This window comes from Rhinoraja longicauda, chromosome 13 (assembly GCF_053455715.1).
Source record: "Rhinoraja longicauda isolate Sanriku21f chromosome 13, sRhiLon1.1, whole genome shotgun sequence".
In the NCBI taxonomy this organism is placed as follows: domain Eukaryota; kingdom Metazoa; phylum Chordata; class Chondrichthyes; order Rajiformes; family Arhynchobatidae; genus Rhinoraja; species Rhinoraja longicauda.
Genome location: NC_135965.1, coordinates 30,449,791 through 30,469,213, shown reverse-complemented (window position 1 = coordinate 30,469,213; position 19,423 = coordinate 30,449,791). Strand labels below are relative to the sequence as shown.

At 41.9% G+C, this 19,423-nt stretch overlaps 1 protein-coding gene across 4 annotated transcripts in view; it reads right to left on the bottom strand.

The window, feature by feature from the left end:
* ilkap (integrin-linked kinase-associated serine/threonine phosphatase) overlaps window positions 1–19,423 on the bottom strand; it is a 54,719-nt gene that overhangs the window by 9,229 nt on the left and 26,067 nt on the right. The window contains exons 10-12 of one of the 4 annotated variants that reach the window (XR_013548016.1): window positions 8,842–9,071; window positions 8,650–8,731; window positions 6,504–6,541 (exon numbers count right to left, since the gene is read on the bottom strand). The exons of 1 other annotated variant lie outside the window; for it this stretch is intronic. Coding sequence is in view for 2 of the 3 variants with exons in the window: in XM_078410704.1 (XP_078266830.1) it covers window positions 6,401–6,541; window positions 8,650–8,731 (223 nt within the window). In the remaining variant the exon portion in view is untranslated. Of the gene's footprint in view, window positions 1–4,723; window positions 6,542–8,649; window positions 8,732–8,841; window positions 9,072–19,423 lie in introns of those variants that run through there. 2 more of the 4 variants (XM_078410704.1, XM_078410705.1) reach the window with 2 other exon arrangements.

Here is a 19,423-nt window from a genome sequence, read left to right as displayed (position 1 = left end):
AGAGAGAAGAGAATGGGGCCTAGGATGGAGCCTTGTGGAACTCCGCAGGAGAGGCTAGCTGGAGCAGAGGAATAACTGCCTATGTTGATGGCGAAACTCCTATCTTTGAGGTAGGAAATGAACCAGCTCAGGGCAGTGCCATCAATGCCATCAATACCGGAGACGGTCAATAAGGATGGTGTGGTCCACTGTATCGAACGCTGCGCTGAGGTCGAGAAGGAGCAGGATTGCACAGTCGCCGGTGTCGATGGCGAGAAGCAGGTCGTTGTGTACCTTCAACAAGGCAGACTCTGTGCTGTGGTGGGCTCTGAAACCTGACTGGAAACTTTCCAGGATGGTGTTTTGGTGTAGGTAGGGCACTAATTGGTTTAGAATTGCCTTTTCAAGGACTTTTGACAGGAATGGCAGTTTGGAAATGGGTCTGTAGTTGATAGGCAAGGTGGGGTCTAGGTTAGGTTTTTTCAGTAGGGGCTGGACCACCGAGTGCTTAAAACAGGTTGGAACAGTGCCAGTGGCCAGAGAACTGTTGATAATAGAGAGGATGCTGGGACCGGCTATTGCAATGACATCCTTCAGAAGGGCAGTGGGGGCAGGATCAAGGGGGCAGGTTGCAGGTTTCATAGCGGAGACAAGCTTTGCAAGGGAGGATAGAGTGACGGGTTGGAAACAGTCCAATTTAGATGAACAGACTAGTGAGACAGCTAGGTCATGGGTGGGAGGGGAAATGTTCATTCTAATGTTCTCAACTTTGCTGGTGAAAAATTTAGCGAATTCTTCGCACTTAGCAGGGGACCCAACTAAGCTGGTACTGGGGGCGGGACATATGACAGAGGTAATTGTGCTAAATAGGACCTTGGAGTTATGAGAGTTTTTGGAGATAAGGTCGGAGAAGTATTGTGCTCTAGCAGACTGCTTCCTGAAATCGGCCGCGGGACGTTTCAATGCCCGGTGCGGCTTGGCCGCTGGACTTAACATCGCCCGGTGTGGCCGCGGGACGTTTCAGTGCCCGGTGCGGCTTGGCCGCTGGACTTAACATCGTCAGCGCTGTTCGGCCGCGGGACGTTTCAGTGCCCGGTGCGGCTCGGCCGTTGGACTTAACATCGCCCGGTGTGGCCGCGGGACGTTTCGGTGCCCGGGGCGGCTCGGCCGCGGGGCCTTCCATCCCTTTGCGGGGGCTGTGCGTGTCGGTTGCCTCGGTAGGGGTCGAGCTGCCTGTCCGTGGGTGCGGGGGGAGGGGAAGTTTTGTTGCCTCCATCACAGTGAGGGGGTGTTTGGAGTCACTGTGATGGATGTTTGTGTTGGGGTCGGGTGTCCTGTGTTCTTTTCTTTTTTGCTGTATTTTGTGTGACTGCTGAAATTTCGCTCGGTGTTGTGCCGAGTGACAATAAAGTGTTGTTATGTTATGTTATTAGAGAAGATTGTTTCTCAGAATTTCGAAGGAAATTTGAAGCTTGTCCCATTTCCACCTCCGTTCTGATTTTCTGCACTCCCTTCTTAGGGCTCTGGTGGTGTCATTGAGCCAAGGCTGACCTTTGGGCTTAGGCTTTTTCATTTTAAGGGGTGCGATAGAATCCAGGATGGAAGAGCAAGTGATATTAAATAAAGAGGTGAGATCCTCAGTGCTGAGATGGGGGGGAGAAGCCTCAATAGTGCAGATGTTGGGGGCAGCTGTGAGAGCCTCGGAGAATTTACTGGCAGTCAATGAATTTATGTCGCGGGAGTAACGAACAGGGAGATGAGATTTTGCGGGAGATAAAGGCAGAGATGCGTCAAAAATGATAGAGCTGTGGTCCGATAGACAGGCCTCAGTAGTTTCAATGTTGTAGATTGGGAATCCGGACGATAACACTAGGTCGAGAGTATGGCCTAACTTGTGAGTGGGTCCCGTGGTGTGAAGAGTCAGATTGAAGGACTCAACCAGGTGCATAAATTCACTCACAAGAGGCTTAGTGGGACAGCAAACATGAATGTTAAAGTCACCAAGAATCATGACCCGGTCAAATTTGGGCAAATTGCTAGAAATCAGATCAGCAAATTGGGTAGTTGAGGCCAGTTCATTGGCTATATTTAAGCGGGAGACAATACTTCTCCGACCTTATCTCCATACCCCCTGATCCCTTTTTGCTAAAGGGATCAGGGGGTATGGAGAGAAGGCAGGTACAGGCTACTGAGCTGGATGATCAGCCATGATCATATTGAATGGTGGTGCAGGCTCGAAGGGCCGAATGGCCTACTCCTGCACCTATTTTCTATGTTTCTATGTTTCTATGTTTCTATGAGGTGAACATGTTGGCTGGATAACTTGGTCCAAAGCATTTGGCCCTTGAGATGCAACTCAAACATTTCAGTCAATGGATTTTGGAATCTCATAGCATCCTAACCCAGCTATTTCAATCTTTCTGCACACAGAATGCTTGACTGTTTGGGGAAATAGCCTCTTTACTTGCAACCAAGCTGCAAACTGTCTTGCAGTGTTGGGCGATTCATCAGATTAACACAAAATAAATTTGAGGAATTCCCATTTTCCCACTATTTTAAAATTTGCCATTTCTAAGATATGGGGACAGGCTGTAAGTAATATTGTGAACCTCAATAGAATTGTCAGGAACTATTTTCTTGGTTTAGGGCCTTGTGTTACACATGTGATCACTTTACCTTCACAGCTTGAGCCAAGGAGCACTCCAGTATTGATTCAACTGAAACAAAGCAGCCAGCACAGATAAAAAAACCTTCTGAAATGTCAGACAGAAAAGCTATTATTTCCAAATTGAATTGTAGAGCATCACAACCAAAGGCCTTTTGTGTTACACATATCCCTGAGCCAATGATGCAAATTAATTTCCATTTTATTGAATGTGCAATTATTTAAATTTAATGATCACATGCCAGGGCGTGCAAGATTAATTTTCAACACCCTACACCCGTTTAAAGGACATAAAGAAACAGTTGGGCACCTTATTTAAGTCAACAGGCAATTGACTTGAGTAACCTTGTTTTTGCAGGTCCTGGGACCATTTAGCAATGACCAATAGGAGGCTCCAACTCCCAGTACCTGACTCCTCTTTCATCGTGTAATCCTAGAATAGTTTCTTATTCACTGTCACAATCTAAGTATAACAGTTCGAACATCAAAAGTGCATAAAAAGAACATTGGTTATTCGTTTGTGACTTTTTGTCTCCTCTGGAGTTAAATGCTGTTTAGATTAGTTGTTTAGAGATACAGCGTGCAAGCAGGCCCTTTGGCCCACCGAGTCCACGCCGACCAGCGATCCCCGTACACTAGCACTATCCTATACACTAGGGACAAGTTACAATTTTACAATTTTACTGAAGCCAATTAACCTACAAATCTGTACGTTTTCAGAACGCGTTAAGAAACTGGAGTACTTGGGGAAAACCCACACGGTCACGGGGAACACGTACAAACTCTGTACAGACAGCACCCGTAGTTAGGATCCAACCCAGATACCTGGCGCTGTGAGGCAGCAACTACCGCTGCGCCACTGTGCCGCTCAATATTGTCAAATATCTGTTAAATATCCCTTATAAAATAACATTTGAATAATGATTGATCTCAGGATCTGCCAGACGGGGAATTTGAATTTGAAGGAACACAAAGCTGTACATAACCGACATTTAAATATTCTTAAAGAAAATGCCCTTACAATCTAAAGCCAGTTTAGCAGCAGGACACTGTATTTGTGTTCAAGTCCCATGCAAGGCAGTTTATGGAGATTAGGCAGCATTTCTAAAGGCATGTAGAACCGAGGAGCTGCAGATGCTGGTTTACAAAAAAGTGCTGGAGTAACTCTGCCCATGCAGAACTCTTTGATTTCATTAAGTTGAGTCTGAAGGGTCTCGACCTGAAATGTCACCTATCCAGCCAATGCACTTCCAGAGATGCTGCCTGACCTGCTGAGTTACTCCAACGCTGTCTTTTTTTAAAGGCATGTTGTATATGTATATTAAGGACATTGGGGGTTGAAGAATCTGTGGGGCGAGGTTATGGCTTTCACCGTAATATGCTGACTGGCATTACAACAATGCTGAATTATCTTTCTAGCACAATAAAGCAGGATGCTACATAAACTATATATTCCACAGCATTAATATAATGTAAGCTGTCTGAAAACCAACCAACATTTTTGGGATAGAGTGGGAAATATTTTATAGTTAGAAGTACTCTGTATGTGTGGACGATACATAATGAAGTACCAACAATATGTATTTATATTCCTCTTCCAGATGACTTCTACCTGACTTATTAGTGCAGCGGATCAAATGTTTACAACGATGCCGTATATCATTGTAGTCAATTGCACATGCTCCATCCACGAGCCCAAAGGCTTTCAGAAATAAAGTGGCATGCAAGCGTTTGCACATACTTCATCTTGCCTTTCTCACTTTTACCGTAAAAGCAGGATATTGAATGTTAATTGTCTTGTTAAATGGGTGAAAATGAAAGAAAATGGAATTGCACAAATATTTTTAAGTGCGGAGACTTTACATCATATGCTTTGCATATGACAGCATTCAACATAGCCATCTCCCTCATTATGTGTAAGATTACTGATGATCACATACTTTAATCCAAACTGCACATTAAATATGAATGTCACTATAAGCAGTTTAGACATTTGAATCATTGTCCATGTATTTCTAAGTAGTGACACAGGAATTTGTAAAGACTAAGAGACTTTGATTTGGTTTCAAAGCGAGCTACAGGCTTTTGTTAAAGACTGGGTTTTATTTCAACATATCGTTAGACTTGGGTATATAATTCTGTTGTCCCTCCTCTTCAGTAGCATATTTTATGTGCGATATATTCATTACAACAAATTGCATACCTGAGGGATCATTCCAGTGTGACGGGACCATACTAAAAGAACAGTGTCCATACATGTTGGAAATGCAAGCTATTTTTGCATTCCTATTTTCAACAGATTTCTTAAACAAGGGCCAAAGTTCTGTTCTGAAAAATCTTGGCAACAATCTGTTTTATTGCAGTGCACCAAATGCTATGCAAAGGAGTTGCATGTAAATCAAAAGGAATGCAATAAAAGGCTCCAAGGGTCTGGACTTTAACTGCATAACCTACATCTCCAACGTTTGCATTGTGACTCTAGTGCCTCAACCAATACCTTGAATGGAAGAATCTTGCTGTAACAAGAAGATACCTTCACTATTGTCTTCCATGCTAAATAAAAATGCAGTTCTTGTGCCAAACTCTCAAGGTTCCTTAGTCAATTCTGAAATATGATCATTCCTTGAAATAAAAAGAGAACTAATGGTTTGGAGCGACTCCCAGATAAGTATCTATTTCATGGATATGCAGCTATTCTGAAATTATGACAAAAGGGCAACCATGTGAATCCAAACAGGAAAAAGTCTGTACTTTATTTTCCCAAAGTGATAATCAATTGTCTGCTGCTCTGCATGATGCCAATACGTGAACCTGTGGCATGCATATGCTGCTGGTATTATGGTTGACTAGATGATGACATGCAGATAACTGCTCTAATCCCATATTCGTACCCACAGATTGCAGTGTTAAAAGATAACTTCAGAAATGGTCTTGAAATATTGCTTCTCTTGACCTTGTACTAAATGTATTCACGCCCCCAGATGTTTCAAAATCAAGGAGTGAGTGGGGTTAATTGTCATCATTTTGGGCAATTTTAGGTTGCTTGCTTCTGTTGAGGTGGTGGATTATATAGACCCTTTGAAATAGGATATTTTCCTGTCCCCAATGAATGCACACTGCTCACTTCAGTTCAATGTAAATTGTGTCTGAGCAATTTCCTCACATCTGCTTCTATAAGAGATAGCAACCAGATAGGAAAACCGCTAGATGTTTGAGACATTTGCAAAATAAATGACTTTATCCTTAATCTAATCAAAATACACTTCTTAACACCAGCACAACACAAATACAAGGTGACAGTAACAAACAGCATGAAAATGAGAAAATTTAACTTTTGCATGTTGCAATCGAGGTCCTAGAACATTAAAGTCTCCTTTCCGTTGTATGCATCCGTAGTACATTTCTCTATCTCTGGCACTATCTGAGGCCAGCTGAATTCCACGAGATCAGCTTTTCCATGTCACTCTAGCTGTAGGGGATCCAGCATTAGTTTTATAGATTTGTGCATTTACTTCTTTGGGAAAATCTCGGAGTTGTCACAGCTTTGAGTCTTTAGACATGCAGCTAGTCAGGTGCATGAAGGTTTACATGTAGGACTGTTGGTCAGTGGCACGATGGAATTTTACAGAATGATGAGATGAGGTGGGTGGATAAAGATATGCATCCTATTTTCAAAGTTCTTAAGTGGCCTGAGTTGGTTGAGTATTCTCTTTCTGGGATTGCAGGATGATCAAAGTGAAAAGTGTTCCTCCACAGCTAGTGTCCGATAGCGACCAGAATGATGGTGACGTTGTCAGCAGAACCCCGGCGGACAGCCTCATTAGCCAGCCTGTTACAGGCAGCTTCAAACCGCACATCCTGTGACGTTTTCCCTGTCTTTGCCACGAGGGTCTCATCCTGTGGATCAGCATAAAATAAACGGCACTAAAGATAAAGCTTACAATACAGCTGAGCCAACTCAGACAGGCCCTCGACCAAAGAAAAAGTCTAGGAGACAGCTATGCAGTCTTCATGACTTCTACAAGAGGTAGTCACTGAATGGAAAGAACACTAGGTGGAAACGGAATGAGATAGAGATGGACAGCGTTTAAATCATTCCGGACATTTCAAGCTCACTGGAGAGAAGTTGAAGCAGAAGTCATCGTAAAACAAGGCTTCATGCAATTTAGCAACAGGGCAATGTAACAAATCTGACAGAATAAAAATAAATAAAAACAAGGGTGGACTAAGAGTTTGTTATTTTAACATTGGTTATGTTTTCTTTTTCATTTGGACTTTCTCCACAAAGACCAACTCCAAAAGTTCTTGAGTGCACATCATCTGGCAGTTGCCAGAACTGTCAGATGGTTGGTTCATAACGAAAATGGGTGCCGCAGTTCATTTCAAAATGAACAGCCTGTCACTTGCAAAAGGATGGTGCCTGGATTAGAGGATTTCAGCTACGAGGTTGGATAAGCTTGGATTGTTTTCTCTGGATCGAGGGGAGACTTGTAGAAATATATAAAATTATGAAAGGCAGTCAGAACCTTTTTACCAGGGTGAAAATGTCCATCTCTCGAGGGCATAGCTATAAGGTGAGAGGGGGGAAAGTTTAATAAAGATGTGTGGGGCAAGTTTTTTGCACAGAGTGGTGGGGCCCTGGAACGCATTGCCAGGAGTGGTGGTGGAGGCAGATACGAACGTGACATTTGAGGCTTTTAGACAGACACATAGAAGTACAAAGAACAGGGAAGGGTCTCCACCTGAAACGTCACCCTTTCCTTCTCTCCAGAGATGCTGCCTGTCCCGCTGAGTTACTCCAGTATTTCGTGTCTACCTTCAATTTAAACCAGCATCTGCAGTTCTTTCCTACACATAGGGATATGGATCATGTGCAGGCAGATGTGATCAGTTTAGCCTGGCGTTGTGTTTGGCACAAACATTGTGGGCCGGAAGGCCCATTCTTGTGCTGTACTGTTTAATGTTCTAATCAACTTTATCCAGCATCTATCCAAAATACCTGTCCCCAACACAAGCCCAAAATAAGGAAACAAAAATAAATAAATCAGAATATTCATCTCAACTAAGTTTTACAATCCTTGGATAAGGACTTGAGACAATATATGTCTACACTCGACAACAGCATCAAGAGGTCCAGATAAACTCAACTACTCTATTTCTGCATGACAATTGTAATGTTTTGCAAGAGATGGGTGGCAGCTCTTATTACTAAAATAACCCAATTAATGACTCTACCTGTAAAAACTGGTGCCATTTGCAAACATTATGGCAATTAAAATAGTTTTCTACTAAAATGAGAAATGGGAAGATGCAAATCACATGGCTGTTTCGTTTCTGTTCCATTGATGTCTGTGGAATACGGAATGCTCACTCACTATCATCCAGCTTCAACAAAGACCTAGTTTACTTCTTGCAACGCATATTTTCCAGTAACAGCCAATGGGTTTTACTGACCAAACCTACATTTTAATTGTGCATTTTAAGATTATTGTTCCCCCGTCTTTATCATGATAGTCACCAGCCCCCAGTCAAGAGCCAATGGGCAAAGTGGGAGAACAAGTATAAAGCATAATGGTACGGCTGACTGCACCTTCATGGTGTTCCAGTGCAGAGAGTCAAGGGAAATAGGAGAGGTTCAGGAAAACGGCACTGAGAAAATTGATCAATCATGACATTAAATGGGAGAGTAGGCATGAGGTTGAATGATCTCCTGCTAATTTTTTTTGTTTTCTTATGCAATGGGAGGAGAAAAAGGAATATTGATGAGACTGGGAGAAACTCGATACTAAGTTACAATGCATAAAATTGGTAGATCAGGAGTGGTGAAAACCTTGTTCCATGAACACTGCTAATGCTTTCATGCAAGAGCAGAGGATGTAATAGGTCAGCAGTTCATCCTGCAGATCAAAAGACCAGTGTTCTGCAGGAGAAATGGCCTTTCCAACTTTCAAGTCCAAAGAATTTACTCATAGGGAACAAACTGCTTTGCGACCAGAAAACGATACCTCGAGTATTGCTGTAATAAAAAGGATAGCTTCTTCTGGGGAGAAGACTTTGAATAATCCATCGCAGGCCAAGAGAATGAATCTAGAAAAAAGATAGAACACCACATAAATTGAAGTGCTGTAAGAACAGAGCTAGAAATTCTGTGAATCACAACCTGGATTCAATACAGTAAGGAACTTAGATGAACATACTTCCATAATACATTTTATCCCTTTGACGCCTCCTTCCTCTAATTAGTGGGTTTTCTCCGAGATCTTCGGTTTTCACCAATACTCCAAAGACGCACAGGTATGTAGATAAATGGGTTTGGTAAATGGAAAATAAATTGTCCCTAGCGTGTGTAGGATAGTGTTAATGTGCGGGGATCGCTGGTCAGCGCTGGTCAGCACAGACCCGGTGGCCCGAAGGGCCTGTGTCCACGCTGTATCACGAAAACAAAAAAAACTGAAAAATGAAAAATACAGATTTAGATATTACTATCAAAAAGTCTTTCAGAAGGTACCCTTCAAGCTAACAAATATGCTTTGCATGATAAAATGGAATTATATATATTTAAAATCAACCCTAAAACAATGCAGTTACATTCAGGAATCAAATGACAAAAAAGAAAAATCAATATTACACTCTGATGAGAGCACATGGTTAAATATAACCCTAATCCTATCAATTCCACTGCACCAGTTATTTTCCACCCCTTGCCCCTGTGTAATTTGAACTGGTATTTCCTTGATATAACATCTAATCAATCTCAAACAGCCATGGGTAAAACATCAACAGCCTGCTGTCACAGCTCGGTGAGATGTTATCTTGTAGCGCCTTGCCAGCAGGTGAGCAAGTCCCATATTTACTCTTTAGTGCTAAAATCAATTGAATGAGCAACACAATTAGCCATCTGTCATGCCTGTCACTACCTATCATACACTGTCACAGGGAAACACACAACAAATTGATGAACATAAACAGAGTGAGGAAATACGGGCCTCTGTTGATGTCTGGTCGAGACAGAAAGGATTAGGTCAGATTCATCCATTTCTGTTCTCCCATTTCTCATCCATTCCAATTTTAAAAAATGGTGAACTATTTGCTGTTATTGCAAGTGCTCACTGCACATGTTACTTAATTTTAACCATGGTTTACAAAGATAATTAGAACAGGAAGATGACTTAATAATAGGCTTCTTGGTGCCTTTTCTTGTCCCTCCTGAATTAATGTGCTCTTGGTGCACCTAGTTTAGTTCATGTGTGAACCTAGACAATGACTCCCTGTAGGATATTCTACTCTTAAAGGCATATGGTTAAGCTTTATCCAAATGAAAAATGTTGCAAGCAATTAATAGAATACAGAACTGGAGTGGCCATGACCATAAAGTTAAATCCAATCATGGTAAACTGTGAAAGAATTCACTCAATGTGATCATTTTGGGGAACCACCACAAGGAAAATCACCGCTGCAGAAATCCATCCGGTTCATCTTTACCCTTCACGGACACAAATGTGCTGCCCGTTTCTGACCAAATTGTAAGATATTACGGCTTCAGCATGTAAATAGAAACAAGCACAGGTTTTCAGCTGTTGTCAGTGTGGGTCTTCTTAATTTTACACTGTGCATACTCACACATATTCACGAGACTGATAAGATATAGAATATATCACATGACACAAATCATACCATTATAGTACTGTTCTTAAAGTTACAGTTACCATTATACACACACTGCTCCCCCTTAGAAAGTAAAATGACTTGTAAATTAGACAAACAAGAATAATTTTATAACTTTAATCTGACGACTGGTTTACACACTCTTTCTGATCTCCTGAGTGGTTTAGGGGGAGTGTCAGGTTGTGGTTCTAGAGGAGAGTCAAGTTCAGGATCATTTACCTTTGTCTCTACTTTCTTTGGAGATTCTGCTCCTACACGTGGAGCACACGTGGAAGAATACCAAAGTCGGACAGATCTGCTTCCTCATCTATGCTTTGCTCTGTACCGGTTCATCCTTTGCTGGGATCATATGGTTTATGTGCACACTTCTAACACGTCCTCCAATTTCTACCAAGATTAGGTTAAACCAAGCTCAGTAAAGTTCTGAGCCTTCTTTTCATGTGAAATTCAGCTGGCGTATACCCTGTGGTAGATTGTGGCATGGTACGATATTTCAGTAAGAAACTAGCTGGCCGCTGTGACATACTGTATTTTGAATTTCCTTCAAGAACTTGTTTCTTGAGAGCACCTTTGACTCTCCTGACTGACCTTTCATCTGCGCCGTTAGATGCCGGATGGTAAGTTGGCACGAAGGTGTGCTTGACACAATTTAGCTTCATGAAAGTTTGGAACAGCGCAGCATGAATTTGTGGGTCGTTGTCAGAGACAAGCTCTTCAGGTAACCCATGACACGCAGACAGACCGCAATGCATCTATTGTTCTTTCTGTTGTTGTGTTTGTACCCATATGTACCACCTCAATCCACATTGAGTGGCTGTCTACCAAAACAAGAAAATTATTATTCCTGTGTTCACAAAAATCCACATGAACCCTCTGAAAAGGTCTAGTAGGCCAAGACCATGTTTGCAATGGGGTTTGGGCAGGCCTATTTCTCCAACTCTGACAGGTGCTACATCAGCTTGCCAACGGTTCTATGTCATTGTCCAATCCTGGCCAAAACAGGATTACAGGGTGGCTCTGTCAGCGATGGCAGCCTCGCCAACGGTCTGTCTGTCTTTTTGTCCTTTTTGTTATTTTTAGTGCGTTTTAAAAAGTACGTGTTAATGTTCTCTGGTTTGTTTTATGTGGGGGGTGGGGAAGGAAGTCGGGGGAAACTTTTTCTCAATAGACAATAGACAATAGGTGCAGGATCTCTTACCTTTCCGGAGATGCGATTGTCTTCCGGATCGTATCTCCGGTCTGCGGCCTAACATCATGGAGCTGGAGGCCTTGCTCGAGACTGACTTTGAGCCCCACCGTGTGGCCGTGGACTTACCAGTGGATCCCTTGTCCGGGATCGACGCTCCAACCGCGTGCGGATTTCACCATCGAGGAGCTTGCAGTCTCGGGTAGAGACTGATGTTGGGAACCTCCAAAGTTGTAGGACGTTCGACTAGCCCCGACCTGGGGTCCGATCGCCCGGCGCGAGGTAGCTGAGGTCCCACCAATGCGGGAGCTTGATCGCCCCGACGCGGAGGGCTCGTCCGCCGGCGTCAGGAGCCAAGATCGTCCTGTCAACGGGCTCGACGCCCCCGACCGCGGGAAAACAAAGAAGGGAAGAGATTGAACTTTTTTTCGCCTTCCATCACAGTGAGGAATGTTGAGGAGTCACTATGGTGGATGTTTATGTTAAAATGTATTTTGTGTGTTTTGTTACTTTTTATTCATATGACTGTATGGGAAATTAAATTCCTTGTATGTTGCAAAACATACCTGGCTAATAAAGTATGATTATGATTACATGCAACATGATTACATGATTACATGTAGACTTCATCCCCACAGAACCTGTGCTTGTTTCTATCTACATGCTGAAGCCGTAATAGTTTACAATGGCGACGAGGATCGGATAGAGTTGGTGAACTCAACCTTTAAATACAGTGCAGGACTGTTTTGCAATATGCAGTATTGTTTAACATTTTAAACAGCAAATACAAAGTTGTGTCGCAGTTGTTTGCAAACTGGACACGATAGGCCACAGATCCTTCTATGCATAGTTTAAAACAGCAGCTGTACAAATCGTCTAGAGTTTGTCAGGCTATCTTTGTGTTGTGTCTATGGGGCAAGATGGCGTCCTTGGGATACATAGGCCGACTGGGGACCTTTGACAAGAACCGTGAAACCTTTACCTCGTACTGTGAGCGAATGGAAATGTTTTTTATTGCAAATTCCATTATTGAAGCTGAAGAAACAGAGGATGATGATCAAGTGCAGGTAAGAGCACAAAACAAGGCCATCCAGGAAGGAAAGAAAGCCATTCTATTAACTGAAATTGATCCTGAAGTTTATGAAACTTTCACCAACATCCTGGCTCCACAGAAAACAAGGAATGTTTCACCTGAGACTGTTCTTTCAAAACCCTAAGCCCATAGAGATTGCAGAAAGTTACAAATTTCACACAAGAAACCAGAAGTCTGGTGAGATTGTGGGTGAGTACATTATCTCATTGAAGAAGTTGTCTCTACACAGCAATTTTGCGACATTTCTGGATCGAGCTTTGCGTGATAGATTTGTATGTGGAATGCTGGATGAGCGAATCCAATCAAAATTACTGAACACACCAACCCTTACCTTTGATTTGGCATGCAAAACGGCTTTGGTCAGGGAGATGGCATGTCAAAGTGCACATGAGTTTTGACCAACACATACTGGCACAGTCAACAGCTAAAAGGCAGTTCCAAAACACAAGCATGACAAGACAAGAAAAAGATCTTCACAGCAAAGTTCTGGGAAAAGCGCAGATATGTGCTATCGATGCAATGGTCAACACAAAGCAAATAAGTGCCAGTTCAAGGACTCTACATGCTACAACTGTCAAAAGAAAGACCATATTGCATCAGCATGTAGAGCCCCATCACAGGACAAAGCAAAACAAAATGCTCGACAAAATCAAATATGTGGGATTCACAATCTCAAAGTACAGTCAGAGAGTAATGAACTTGGAATGTACGGCATCTATTCTACAGTGGGTCTGGAAAGGAAGACTTTCAGACAAAGGTCAAAGTGAACAATCAAAACATTACTATGTGTATTAATACCGCTGCTGATTGTACAATTGTAAGCAAAGCCACCTATGAATCCAAATATGCCTATCACAGAAACAAATGTTCAGGTGAAAATGTACTCTGGAGAAGTATTAGAGACATGTGGAGAGATAGTTTGTGATGTACAACACAAAGGCAAGACTTTGAAGTTGCCAATAGTTGTCGCAAGTTATGACAATAGGCCAATGTTGCTGGGCAAAAACTGGCCCCGCCTTCTGAAACTGGACTGGAAATCTGTATTCCAAGACGAAGCGCAAACACAACTGGATCAGTTGTTGCAGAAACATCATGCTATGTTCAATGACAGCTACGATGGCATGAAGGATGAGCAAGCACACATCAGGATTCGAGCCGATGTGGAATCTGTCTACTGTAGACCAGTGCCATATTTGATGAAAAGTAAAGTGGAAGCTGAAATCAAAACGTTGGAACAAAACGGTGTACTAGTTAAAACAGATCGCAGTGATTGGGCTACTGCAATAGTAGTGGTTCTGAAAGCGGAAAACATAGTCAGATTGTGTGGAGACTACAAAGTAACCATCACCCAGGCAGTAGATGATGAACAGTATTCACTACCAACTTCACAAGATTTATACGCTGAACCTGCTGGTTCCAAGGTATTCTCTAAGCTAGGTCTGTCACATGCATATGCTCAGCTAAATGTTGATCGTAAAGGCCAGCAGCACCTCACAATGAACACATACATGGGGCTGTATTCCTACACAAAACTACCCTATGGTGTGAAGTCAGCACCAAAAATCTTCTAAGCTACAATGGACAAGGTTCTGCAAGAAACATTACATCGTTTGAGCAATCAAGATGACTTACTGATTGCAACTTACTGAGGAGAATCTGGAGATACTCAGTGAAGTGTGGAAACGGCTTGATGATCACAGTATAAAGTTGAAAAGAAGCAAATGTGCATTCTTACAGATCGAAGTAGTGTATCTTGGTTTGAAAGTGGATCAACATGGACTACAACCAGTGAAGGAAAAGATTGAAGCTGTAGCAAATGCACCAACACCACAGAATGTGTCTCAACTCCGCTCCTTCCTGGGTATGGTACAGTATTACTCACGCTTCTTACCCGAGTTAGCAACAAAGCTAGCTCCTCTTCACAAGTCATTGAACAAGGATAAAAAATGGGAATGGTCCAAAGAGCCACAAAATGCTTATGATGCATGTAAGAAGAACTTGACCAGTGATGCATTACTTGTTTATTATGATACAAATCGTGAGTTAAAGTTAGCATGATGCATCTAGTTGTGGGGTAGGAGCTGTGATTTCACATGTAATGGAACATGGACAAGAGAAGCCTATAGCATTTGCATCACGCGCACTTACCAAGAGAGAGCGTAAATATGCACAGATCGAGAAAGAAGCCCTTGGTATCATCTTTAGTATCAAGAAATTCCATCAATATCTGTTGGGTAGGAAATTCACCCTGGTTACTGATCATAAGCCACTGAAGAAGGGTCTCGACCCAAAACGTCAATCATTCCTTCTCTCCCGAGATGCTGCCAGGCCCATTGAGTTAAACCAGCATTTTGTGTCTACCTTCAAAATAAGCTACTTCTCGCTATTGTTGGTCAGCAATATCTACAATGGCAGCTTCGGGGTTGCAGCGATGAGCAGTTCTGTCACAGTATGACTACAGCATTGAGTACCGCAGCTCAAAAGAAAATGCTATCGCTGATGCATTGTGGCGTTTGCCTCATGAAGAATCAGATGTGGGCACTGAAGGTGCTATCTATGTCACAGAAGCAGAGGACAATGACTTTCCAGTCACAGCAGCTGAAATTGCCACTGAAACTCAAAAGGACACAGTGCTAAAAACAAGTATACGAACAAACTTTGTGTGGATGGTCAGAAATAAAACCAAGTACTAATGAACTAAAATCTTATCCCGATAGACGGCATGAACTGTCATGTGAGCAAGGGTGTATTAAATGGGGTCACATAGTAGTAATACACAATTGTTTAAGACAAAGATTACTTAAAGAACTCCATAGTGAACACACAAGTATTGTGGGAATGAAATCTACAGCCAGAGCTTGCACGCATTGGCCAGGAATGGACAATGACATAGAAGCAATGGCAAGCAAATGTAGCACCTGTCAGAGTTGTAAACGTTTGCCTGCCTACATGGGAATGCAGACCAACAATCAAAGTAGAGCATGCATTCCAAAGTGGCTTATTAAGACATTTGTTTTAGTGTATTCATTTGCAATTATTTCACTTTGTTACAAGAATAAATATGCTACATGTGGCCTTGCCAGTTATCGATATCTTTTGAAGATTTCTTTTAAGACCTTTACATTCTCCAACAAAAGAAACTGCATGAACTCAGACAAATAATCTTGCTTTTCTGTGTGCCTTTTCTTGGCCCCTGAGCAATGAAGTTAATGGTATTATTTTTCTTGCTGTCAAATAATTCATGCTGGATCAGGGATTGAAACTCCTCCACATAACTCTAATGTGTGGAATCTAAAGTTTTAGAAAATGTAGATTTACTTTTAATATTGGCCAAAGCACTCCTCTACAAGTTATCCTTGTCTTTTGACTTCTCCACAGAATTCTGATTTCACATCTCACATGTCACATTGGTTCTGCCAATACAATGAACACCACAAATAGCTGCTCGTTCTTTTGTTGGAAAAGGACACGCAGGCTGAAATGGACAGTCTCATTATTGAAGGAATTGGAAACAGAGCTGACCACCATAGATTGATGTGCAAATGGCGCAATTCTTAACCAATCTCCTGTTAGTGAAAATATCACTGAAACAGCTGAGCAAGGATTGAGCACGGTGGCACAGTGGTAGAGTTGCTGCCTTACAGCGCCAGAGACAAGGGTTCAGTCCTGACTAGGGATGCTGTCTGTACGGAGTTTGTACATTCTCCCTGTGAACGCGTGGGTTTTCTCCGGGTGCCCCAGTTTCCTCCCACACTCCAAAGACGTACAGGGTTGTAGATGGTTTGTAGACCAGGCTTTGGTAAAAGAAAATTTCAAATTGTCCCGAATGTGTTAGATAGCTTTAATGTACGGGCTGATGGGTGATCAGCGCAAATATGGTGGGCCGAAGGGCCTGTTTCCATGCTATATCTTTAAAGTAAAGTAAAATCCTAAAGAGTGGCCAAGGGCACTTCATCAACCTGTAATTACACAGAGTGTACGAAGGCCATGATCTTTTCCTTGAGCCAGACAATAGAAAATAGGTGCGGGAGGAGGCTATTCGGCCCTTCGAGCCAGCACCGCCATTCAATGTGATCATGGCTGATCACAGGTATGATTCCAACCTCACTCAGTCAGATTGAATTTCAACTTTTCTAAGTCTTTTAGTGCCATCCTATGTTGCTGATGTCATGTAACATAGGATGTTACCACACATCCACCATTCAGCCGATGTCAATGTCTGAATCAAGGTTGCATTGACATTTAGTAATGAACGACCCTTTAAGAATCCAAACTGAATTTCAAAGCACCTTACTTTGTGTGATGACACGAACGATGAAAGTTCCACTAGTTTATTGATGATTGGCAGAGGGCTAGTTAATTGGCTAGTTGGACCAATTGTCATGGTGGATATCAGTAATTGGTCATGTTTGACGAACTGCAGTGGTGGATGTGTCTGGAGAACCTTTCATAGTTTTTAATGCATGCCATAATGGAGGAGCTTGGCTGTGGTGGAAAGTGGGAATTTGCTGCTGGTTCCGGCACACAAGTCTAGGAGTGGAGCCAGGATTTTGTCAGGACACTGAACAATAACTATTAATGAGCCCTTGTAGAATACCAAAGTGATTAAAATGGTTTCAGCTGTCCCAAAGTAGACCTCATCCCTGGCCTCCTCCCAACATCTCTAAAGATGCCAGTGCCCTGAGTGTTTGATCAGTTCTAGACTACTCAAGAAATAAGTGTCTGTAACCCATTCCTGACTATTCCCTCTGGATTATCTTTATTTACATCGATGAATCAGCAACAGCATGCTTCTTTGCAAGTATGAGACTCCCAACCAGACTCTGAAAGAAGCACCAGAGGGCAACGCAAATGTGGGTCTAAACGGTTGCCAGAATGCCCAAGAAGACAGTTGGCCATTACAGGCTAACAAAATGGAACACCACAATGGAGATGTTCAGACCATAAGGTTACAGTACTGTGCGAAACTCCTTTAATTATGGTTGTTTTATAGCGACCACTACGTAACTTAACATTAACTGCACTCATTCACTTGTCTGCATGTGGCTTTTAGAATCACATGGCACAAATTGCTGTGCTATGTCATTGTGCGTTTCAAGTGTAGTGGCTGAAATATTCATTTGAGTTTGAGTCTTGACAGGTGTTTACATAAAACCCTTTGTGGAACAGTTAGAGTTGTGACATTTGAAATGTGATAAAGGTACTTGCACTGTCACACATAAAACAATTCTGTTCGGCAGATCCAAATCAGATTAAGCAATTTATGTTGGATCATAGAGATCCTGGTATGTGCAAGGATGAAATGCCGGGCCCACAGCAGATATTTCATGAGGCTGATACACTCTGATAGGAAATGATTCTGTTTTGTAATCCGAATTGACCCACTCCTGCTGTACCTGAAGTCTGCTCTTCACAAACTTTACATTCATCCACAATAGACACAACTGCACATTCGTGGACACATTTAAACATTCATCACATTAATTCAAACCACGTAACATTTAGCATTGATTAATCTCCTGTAAAAACTCCCAGACCAGAAAAAATAAATGCTAAGAAATAAAAGGATTGAATGAAAGGGGATAATTACTCAGTATTTGGAATAGAGTGAGACAATGGATTTGATATTTGGATTGAAATGGATTACACAAATCCATGTGGATCAGACAAATTGGCACTGGGTATTTATGGGTTAGACACTCTCAGCCCCTCACCCAATGCTGCACAAGTGTTGCTTATATTCTGAACAGAATATGGGATTGAAAAGCAAAAACACGCTGATGCTGGAAATATGGAAGCAAAAAAAAAGACTGAAAATAGACAGCATCATTGGAGAAACACAGTTAATGTCTCATGTCAAAAACCTTTCATGCAACCTAGGAATAGTTGGAAAATTACCTATCCAATTCTGATGAAAGATCACACAATTTAAATACTAACCCGACTTTATTCACCTCAGATGCTGCCTGACCTGCCAATTACTTCCTGTATTTTCTGTAACACTTGCAATGCAGGTTTGGATTACAATTTCAGAGGCTAAAATTCCTTAGACAACAGTGACCAAAGAGGATGCAGAAATGTAGGCAACAAAAACTGCAAGGTTCCTACACATCCCCTAAATTTTGGGATTCAGCTAAGTTTTTTTCCCACTTCTTTCATATAAGGCTGAGAATTTTCCTCATTATATTTTCAAAAGCAAAGGTAACCAAATCCAACCTCCTTAGAAGGTTCTTGACCCGAATCTGAATCTGAAGAAGGGTCTCGACCTGAAACGTCACCCATTCCTTCTCTCCCGAGATGCTGCTTGACCTGCTGAGTTACTTCAGCATTTTGTGCCAACCTCCTTAACCCAAGACTGAAAGTTTGGTGCCAGTTTCATATTCCTAGCCCTTTCGTGAAGTTTCTGTTGCATCTGTACAAATGTAAGCTATTAACATGTACAAAAGTACTGGCTTTGTTAATTTATTTCACAGTAGACTCTCACTCTCTTAAAACACCACAGAGATTTTGATACATGTTATTATGTCTAGCCAGGTATCTAAGGGTGGAGTATCGAGGACAGTTCAAATACTGATTCTCCATGAGTTTTGTGCATATGGAATTCCGAATTTAAAATATTGTTGAATTTCTTTGATACTAATCAAATTTTGAAAAATGTTTCGTAGTTTGTCATGATTAAATTTAATAGTAAACCTAAAAACAGAGACAGAACAGTAGCCAGAGATCCTGTCAACAAACCCGAATATGTTCCCATAAGATTAAAGCTCTTGGAGTTTGTTTATATAATTCTGTAACTTTGAATCTGTCACAAAATGATAGTTAAGGTATAATTGTT